This window comes from Oncorhynchus gorbuscha, unplaced genomic scaffold, assembly GCF_021184085.1.
Source record: "Oncorhynchus gorbuscha isolate QuinsamMale2020 ecotype Even-year unplaced genomic scaffold, OgorEven_v1.0 Un_scaffold_5110, whole genome shotgun sequence".
Lineage (NCBI taxonomy): Eukaryota > Metazoa > Chordata > Actinopteri > Salmoniformes > Salmonidae > Oncorhynchus > Oncorhynchus gorbuscha.
The window spans coordinates 19,193-28,630 of record NW_025748987.1 but is presented as its reverse complement, the minus strand read 5'-3'; the positions used below and the strand labels follow the sequence as shown (position 1 = coordinate 28,630).

General features: G+C 46.4%; 1 protein-coding gene across 1 annotated transcript; it reads left to right on the top strand.

Annotated features, from left to right (window-relative positions):
* Positions 1-764: 764 nt before the first annotated feature.
* Positions 765-4,123, top strand: LOC124028954 (the record flags this gene model as incomplete). The annotated part of the gene is made up of 7 exons (XM_046340841.1): positions 765-782; positions 988-1,140; positions 1,322-1,414; positions 2,247-2,334; positions 2,367-2,523; positions 2,670-2,969; positions 3,153-4,123. Coding segments are annotated over 7 exons (1,010 nt in total), but the record flags the coding sequence as incomplete, so codon positions are not given.
* Between the last annotated feature and the right edge of the window lie 5,315 nt (positions 4,124-9,438).

The window sequence follows — 9,438 nt, the reverse complement described above, 5'->3', positions numbered from 1 at the left end:
TTAACATATCTAATGTATTGTCTATTAACTCCTCCTCCTCCTCCTCCTCCTCCTCCTCCAGGTTACTGTGTTGTTAACATATCTAATGTTACTGTGTTGTTAACATATCTAACTATTAACCCTCCTCCTCCTCCTCCTCCTCCTCCTCCAGGTTACTGTGTTGTTAACATATCTAATGTATTGTCTATTAACTCCTCCTCCTCCTCCTCCTCCAGGTTACTGTGTTGTTAACATATCTAATGTGTTGTCTATTAACTCCTCCTCCTCCTCCTCCTCCAGGTTACTGTGTTGTTAACATATCTAATGTGTTGTCTATTAACTCCTCCTCCTCCTCCTCCTCCTCCTCCTCCTCCTCCTCCTCCTCCTCCTCCAGGTTACTGTGTTGTTAACATATCTAATGTGTTGTCTATTAACTCCTCCTCCTCCTCCTCCTCCTCCCTCCTCCTCCAGGTTACTGTGTTGTTAACATATCTAATGTGTTGTCTATTAACTCCTCCTCCTCCTCCTCCTCCTCCTCCAGGTTACTGTGTTGTTAACATATCTAATGTATTATCTATTAACCCCTCCTCCTCCTCCTCCTCCTCCTCCTCATCATCCTCCTCCTCGTCCAGGTTACTGTGTTTTTAACATATCTAATGTCTATTATCCTCTCCTCCTCCTCCTCCTCCTCTTCTTCATGCTCCTCCTCCTCCTCCAGGTTACTGTGCTGTTAACATATCTAATGTATTGTCTATTAAGTCCTCCTCCTCCTCCTCCTCCTGCAGGTGACTGTTCTACAGGAGGTAAGGAGCACAGGAAAGGCAGAGAAATTCTCCTTTACAGTAGACGAGTCTATGAGAAACCTGAATGCTTACATCACAGGAGGATCCCTCTCCTTCACTCTCACCAGCCCTTCAGGTGTGTGTGTAACAGCCAGTTGTGAGTTATTATACACGTCACCTGTCCAGGTAAAGGTTTGATAACCAGATGTCCCTCTCCTCCCTCTAGGTGTGTCTCAGAGTAACAGTGAGGCCAGCGGTCCTCTGGGGACCATCCAGACTGTAGGGAACCTACACCGCGTCTCTCTGACCACACACAACAACACAGGATTATGGGAAATCAATCTTAACTCCCTAGAGTCTTACTCACTGAAGGTCATAGGTCAGTACAGTGAGGAGCCCTGATCCCTGGTCAACAGTAGTGATTATATGGAATAGGGTTCCGTTTCAGACATAGTTCATTGTCTGGACTTCCCCTCCTCATCACAACATTTAGATATCTATCTTTCTTCTCTAGGTAAGAATTGTTTAAATAATGCTTATCTAATGTGCGTGTGTTTCAGGTCAGAGCTCTGTTAATTTCGGCTACCATTTCGTGGAGGCTTTTGGCGGTGCTCATGGAGACTTTGGCCTCAAAGAGGGCCGTCCTCTCACAGGTAACAATAAATAACAGATGAAACCATCTTCAGGACCGTCTTTTTCATCTTCATCTTCCAAAGCATCACAGCAGAGTAGTTTAGTCAAAGCATCACAGCAGAGTAGTTTAGTCAAAGCATCACAGCAGAGTAGTTTAGTCAAAGCATCACAGCAGAGTAGTTTAGTCAAAGCATCACAGCAGAGTAGTTTAGTCAAAGCATCACAGCAGAGTAGTTTAGTCAAAGCATCACAGCAGAGTAGTTTAGTCAAAGCATCACAGCAGAGTAGTTTAGTCAAAGCATCACAGCAGAGTAGTTTAGTCAAAGCATCACAGCAGAGTAGTTTAGTCAAAGCATCACAGCAGAGTAGTTTAGTCAAAGCATCACAGCAGAGTAGTTTAGTCAAAGCATCACAGCAGAGTAGTTTAGTCAAAGCACCATAGCAGAGTAGTTTAGTCAAAGCATCACAGCAGAGTAGTTTAGTCAAAGCATCACAGCAGAGTAGTTTAGTCAAAGCATCACAGCAGAGTAGTTTAGTCAAAGCATCACAGCAGAGTAGTTTAGTCAAAGCATCACAGCAGAGTAGTTTAGTCAAAGCATCACAGCAGAGTAGTTTAGTCAAAGCATCACAGCAGAGTAGTTTCAAATAATGTTAAAGAAAATAACTTCCTCTTCCTCTCTACTTCACCTTACCTCTCTGTTTCTACCTCGTTTTCTCCCTCGCTCCGTTACCCTCTCTCTCATTCTTACTCTCTCTTTTCCTCTGTTCACTTCACTCTCCTCCCCTTCTCTCCTCTTCCTCCATGTCTCCCTTCACCACCCGGTCTCTCCTACCCCCCCTCCCCCCTCCCAGGCGATAACATAACCCTGCTGGTGTCTGTGACGGGGGGTGACTCTGTCACTGTGACGGCGGTGGCCCTGGTCGAGGCCTTGGGGTCAGGGTCAGAAGTCAACGGAACCCTGCAATCTCTAGGCGGCGGGGACTTCCTGGTTACCGTGGCCAGAGTCCCACAGGGGAGTTTGTGGTGCGTCTGAGGGGAGAGAGCAATAGCGCCACCACCAAATCATCACCTAGCCTCTTCCAGAGACAGGCCTCCACTCAGATAAAGACTTCCAGCATCTCTGTTACGGTCAGTCTTGTAGAACTCTGAAATGGCACCCTTTTCCGTTGGACCTGGGCCACTAGGGTTCTGATGAAAAGCAGTGCACTACAAGGAATAGGATGGCATTTTGAACACTGTCTTATTGTTAAAAAGTGAAGTTCTTCTCTCCCCAGGCCCAGGCTGACAGTACTCTAGAACCCGGTTCTACCATCTCTGTCCCCTTCACCGTGGCAATGGCCAACGGAACAGGAGGAGCTTTTACCGTCCGAGCCACGAACGACCGCGGCTTCACTTCCTCCTTCCCCGCCAGTGTCTCCATTGTGACCGGAGAGGGAGTGGCCAACGGTACGGTGACTCTCACGGCGCCCGCCAGCACCCCATCGGGAACGGACGTCACCTTGACCATCGAGGCAGAGTCCGCTGGAGCAGCAGACTTGAACTACGTCATCCTGCGTCTCTCTGTTGTCAGCAAGGTAAGGGTCATGTTCCAAAACTCTAAAATGGGTCTGGCCTCCTTTCCTCATATCCTCTCTCCCTCATGGCCCTGATAAGAATGCTAACAGCGCTACAGGTCAGAGATGGTTCTACCACCACCACTACTTCAGTTGTCTGACTAAGATCTCTATCGCTCCCTCTCTGTCTCCCCCCTCCTCCAGATGACAGATTTCACTCCTCCCCAGTGTGGGGTGGTCAGCGTCTCGTCCAACTGCCCGGCTGACTGCGGTGCCTCTTACTGGCAGCTCTCTGCCAACCTGACCGATGGTGCCAACGGGACTGGCATCGACCGAGTCACCCTGCGCCAGGGCAACGGGACCCTGAACACTTCTACAGAGGTGGGCATCGGGGCGAGAACGTGACCCGGATTGAGTACAGCGCCACCTGCTGTTCAAAGAGGGTAGAGCTAGTGGTAGTTGACAGGGCAGGCAACGTGGGTGTGTGTCTGGGCTCAGTAAAGGACTCTGTGGGGGTGGTTGTGAACTCTACAGCACAGGCCTCTGTCACCAACACTACAGCTGTACCTGTAGTTAGTACTGCATCTACTGGAGGGCCACCTTTGACTCTGTCCCTGTATCTAAGGATCTGTGTGATGCTTTCTCTCCTCCTGTGGAATAGAGTAGAGCTGTAGAGTTGTATAATAGTTCATGTAGGTAGATGTCATGTGGAGCAGTAGAATCATTGCAAAGAGAGTCAAGTCATCAGACATTACCGGTATGTATATGTTATGTTGTACAAAAAGACAGGGTGGAAATGTGTAATGAACTCTGTCATAATACACTGTGGGAACTCTGTCATAATACACTGTGGGAACTCTGTCATAATACACTGTGGGAATTCTTGTCATAATACACTGTGGGAACTTGTCAAAATACAATGTGGGAACTCTGTCATAATACACTGTGGGAACTCTGTCATAATACACTGTGGGAACTCTGTCATAATACACTGTGGGAACTCTGTCATAATACACTGTGGGAACTTGTCAAAATACACTGTGGGAACTCTGTCATAATACACTGTGGGAACTCTGTCATAATACACTGTGGGAACTCTGTCATAATACACTGTGGGAACTCTGTCATAATACACTGTGGGAACTCTGTCATAATACACTGTGGGAACTCTGTCATAATACATTTACATTTACATTTAAGTCATTTAGCAGACGCTCTTATCCAGAGCGACTTACAAATTGGTGCATTCACCTTATGACATCCAGTGGAACAGCCACTTTACAATAGTGCATCTAAATATTTTAAGGGTGGGGAGGATTACTTTATCCTATCCTAAGTATTCCTTAAAGAGGTGGGGTTTCAGGTGTCTCCGGAAGGTGGTGATTGACTCCGCTGTCCTGGCGTTGTGAGGGAGTTTGTTCCACCATTGGGGAGCCAGAGCAGCGAACAGTTTTGACTGGGCTGAGCGGGAACTGTACTTCCTCAGTGGTAGGGAGGCGAGCAGGCCAGAGGTGGATGAACGCAGTGCCCTTATTTGGGTGTAGGGCCTGATCAGAGCCTGGAGGTACTGAGGTGCCGTTCCCCTCACAGCTCCGTAGGCAAGCACCATGGTCTTATAGCGGATGCGAGCTTCAACTGGAAGCCAGTGGAGAGAGCGGAGGAGCGGGGTGACGTGAGAGAACTTGGGAAGGTTGAACACTAGACGGGCTGCGGCGTTCTGGATGAGTTGTAGGGGTTTAATGGCACAGGCAGGGAGCCCAGCCAACAGCGAGTTGCAGTAATCCAGACGGGAGATGACAAGTGCCTGGATTAGGACCTGCGCCGCTTCCTGTGTGAGGCAGTGTCGTACTCTAATAATACACTGTGGGAACTCAGTCATAATACACTGTGAGAACTCAGTCATAATACACTGTGGGAACTCAGTCATAATACACTGTGGGAACTCAGTCATAATACACTGTGGGAACTCAGTCATAATACACTGTGGGATGTGCACTGTGGGAAACAACCATTTTTCCATTAGAAGCTAAGGTGGGGGAAGTCATGTGGTCATGTTTTTATAGGGGACAGTGCACATTAATCAGCATCAATATTACATCCATGTAAATGTGCCAGGGTTAGCCAAAGATCATTGACACCCGTAGTCCCTGGGCATGTAAGGGCCTTTACACAGCCATCATCTAAATACAAATACACACTAAAACAATACAACATACAAATACATTACATCCAATAATATGTCATTCTAACAACAACACACTATAATGAGGAACCACAGATAACTCATGTGTACAGGTTTGGATAGATTTGAGGCTTGTTTTCAATTGAAATGTAAAAGTACAATAATGAGTGCAGCTTCTCTAGTCCGTGAGCCTTGCATTCCATCATATTTTAGCTCTAATAGAGAAGGCCGATTGACTGAATGTACTGTCTCAAAAAGGTACAACGCAATCAACCTCTAGTTGCTGCCATTGTTATCCTGGAGCTGCTTAAAACAGTGCCACCTACAGTAAGGAACAGGAACAGACACAGGGCAGAGGTAACGATGTCACAAGAACCTGGATAGACTTAACATACACCTGTTAGACAGAAAACACAGTACGTTGATGGAGATGTCTGAAGCCATCTATGCTGAGCCAGATATGACCAATAAGGTCAAGTTTAACAGAGGTGAGATGAAGGAGAGGATTGTGGATATCTACGTCAGTGCAGACACCCTGAGAGACGGTGAGACCAGCACCAAGAGAGAAGAGACAGAGGACACTGCTCCTAATAATGGACCAGGAGACCAGCACTCAGGTAACAGGTACACACACACACACACACACACACACACACACACACACACACACACACACACACACACACACACACACACACACACACACACACACCACACACACACACACACACACACACACACACACACACACACACACACACACACACACACACACCAGTTTATTTGATGTGTCTACAGAGCCTGAGAAGCTCAGGGAAGAGACCCTTCACAGTTTTTGCAGTGTGTCTGGGGCTGCTGTGTGTTTTAATGGCTGGGACCATAGGCCTGTCTGTCTACTATGAGTTGGTGTCCAAATTCATTGCTTATCACCTAGTTGTAAGATGTGCTGGTGATTAGAACTATTCACCTGTTGTTTTACCTAGTAACTATGTTGCATCCTAGTAACTGGTTGCATCACTAACTGATATGGCAACCGCTTGACCTCCGACCGCAAGGCACTACAGATGGTAGTGCATACGGCCCAGTACAGCACCGGGGCTAAGCTGCCTGCCATCCAGGAGCTCTACACCAGGCGGTGTCAAAGGAAGGCCCTAAACATTGTCAAAGACTCCAGCCACCAAGACCAGTAGCAGTAACAGATGATGTTTTCACCATGTATCCATCCTATGCAGATAACAGAAGCATCGGAGACTCATAAAATTAACATGACTAAAGAGAGAGACCAGCTACAGACGAGTTACAACAGGCTGACAAAAGAGAGAGACCAGCTAAAGAGTTACAACAGGCTGACAAAAGACCAGCTACAGATGAGTTACAACAGGCTGACAAAAGAGAGAGACCAGCTACAGACGAGTTACAACAGGCTGACAAAGAGAGAGACCAGTTAGAAAGGGAGAGAGACAACTATCGGAATAAGAACTGAACTGGTATTCCTTTTGATGTCAATCCTCATCAAAATGACAATCCTAAACAGTATACAACCTTTAGGTAACACTTTTGGATAGACCCAAGTAATTGTATTTATTTATTGTGTTGTATTTTTCAACAGAGAAAACCTCATGCTCTAATGGATGGATGAGGTTTGAAGGCAGCTGTTACTACATCTCTACTTTCTACATCTCCACTGTGAAGAACACCTGGGATTACGCCAGACAGGACTGTCTGAGCAGAGGAGCAGACCTGGCGATCATAGAGAGCAAAGATGAACAGGTAAAACAGAGAGATAGAGTCTTTTGACTTGTTGTCAAAATGTCCTGTACTGCAGTACAGCATACATGTTCCATACTCACCTTGCCCTCTACAGCACATTACAAAACAACATCACACATCACAATAACCAAAACCTCACCATTTCTACAACCGTATATCCAACTGATCTTCCCCAGCTGTACAGACAGCACCTCCAACACACCATATCGTCTGAAACATCTCCACACTTTGTATCATTTTATAGAACTCAAATTCCACCCTAAGGCGCGCAGAGACCATCCCATTGAATAATAGTAAAGGGTCTGTTTCCCCCACCTTTGACCCTGTTCCTCCTTGTGAGCCAAATAGCCAACTTTGCCTGAGCAAACAGTTCAATTCAACACACATTTGACCTTCTCCTTATTTAAATAACTGTACCCCATTATAAACATCCCAACAGTAAAACCCACCCACAACCTCTCACACAGACATTCCAACAGAGATCCCTGCAGTCTCCTGCATAGCAGGCCCAGAAAAGGCTCCATGGCTAGTGTATATAACTTCCCAGGTAGAGGCCATCCTTGTCTAATGTCCCAGCTCACCCAGACTGGCCTACTGAGCCCTCCTCCCACCTTGACCATACATTATGCTCCAGCTTACAACATCCTCACACAGGCCGAAAACATTGACCCAAACCCAAACCCAAACACAGACATCACATTAAACATATACTCATGGCCCACTCTATCAAAAACCTTCTCTTGATCTAGATAGACCAATTCAAAGTTCACATCAGAACATCCCGATAAGTCCAACAAGGGCACGTTGACCGTGACTGAGCGTGCACGGTGCACATTATGTCTGGTCCTTGTGTACTACAGAGTCCAGATAGGACTTCAGTCTTTTAGAGAGGACCTTGGCAAATAGCTTGTAGTCCGCACAGAGCAATGCCACAGGCCTTCAGTACTTAAGTTCACACAAGTCCCCTTTTTTGGCAGGAGAGTCAGAGCCCCCTGACGCCAGCGTCTCCTCAGGCGCTACCTGTGAGAGTTCGTGTTTAAGCCTAACCCTAACCCCAAATAGAAACATCCTCTCTCTCCCTGTGTTCGGCGCATACACATTTATAAAGACAAACCACATGTTGTTAATTTCTGCTTTTACTACAAGCAGCCTACCCCTACATACCTACTTTGAGGAGCATATTTTTAGAGAAATACCAGGTACAAAAAGGACTGCTACCCCTGTAAAAAAAAAAGCCCACAGTTTTGTTCGTTCTGGAAAAATAATGTATAATTTCTGCTCCTACCTTTTCGCTGACCTCAAGCAGAACCTCCTCCACCTTAATTCCATTCTCAGGAACACAGCTGAATCGATGCCGTAATGACAGCGTCCCCTCCGCGCTAGGCTGTGAAGCCATCGCGCACACCACACCGTTCAAACCCAGGAAAATAAAACTCTGTCCTATGCTACCCTAACTTTAAGAGAAAAAAACTGTGGGCACCGCTAAAACAAACAGTGCATTAATCTTCCACCATAGGAAAGAAAGCATTTAAAGAAAAGACCAAGGAAATAATCAAGTAAAAAGTTAGGACAGAGCCCTCCACACCAAACACTCAAACTCAAAAAATTCCAAAAAGAGAGTCAGAGAGAGAGAGAGAGAGAGAGAGAGAGAGAGAGAGAGAGAGAGAGAGAGAGAGAGAGAGAGAGAGAGAGAGAGAGAGAGAGAGAGAGAGAGAGAGAGAGAGAGAGAGAGAGAGAGAGAGAGAGAGAGAGAGAGAGAGAGAGAGAGAGAGAGAGAGATATATATAGTGGTGGATATATTGTTTTAGCAATGTTGTTTTCTGTCACAATAACAGATGTTCATCAATGGGCTTAAATCAGTCAGTCATGTCTGGATTGGTCTGACTGACTCTGTTACTGAGGGGACCTGGAAATGGGTGGACGGAACCCCACTGACCACCCCAAGGTAAGAGACTACTGCTCTATAATAACACTGACCACCCCAAGGTAAGAGAATACTGCTCTAATAACACTGACCACCCCAAGGTAAGAGAATACTGCTCTAATAACACTGACCACAGTGGAAGAAGTAGGACTGATTCTCTGTGTTGTTCATACTCTAGGTTCTGAGAGAGTGGTCAGTCTAACTGTGTTGTTCATACTCTGGGTTCTGAGAGAGTGGTCAGCCTAACTCGGTGTTGTTCATACTCTGGGTTCTGAGAGAGTGGTCAGTCTAACTGTGTTGTTCATACTCTGGGTTCTGAGAGAGTGGTCAGCCTAACTCGGTGTTGTTCATACTCTGGGTTCTGAGAGAGTGGTCAGTCTAACTGTGTTGTTCATACTCTAGGTTCTGAGAGAGTGGTCAGTCTAACTCTGTGTTGTTCATACTCTAGGTTCTGAGAGAGTGGTCAGTCTAACTCTGTGTTGTTCATACTCTAGGTTCTGAGAGAGTGGTCAGTCTAACTCTGTGTTGTTCATACTCTAGGTTCTGAGAGAGTGGCCACTATAACTGTTGTTTCTACTGCAGGTATTGGAGGAGTGGAGAGCCTAATGGTGGTG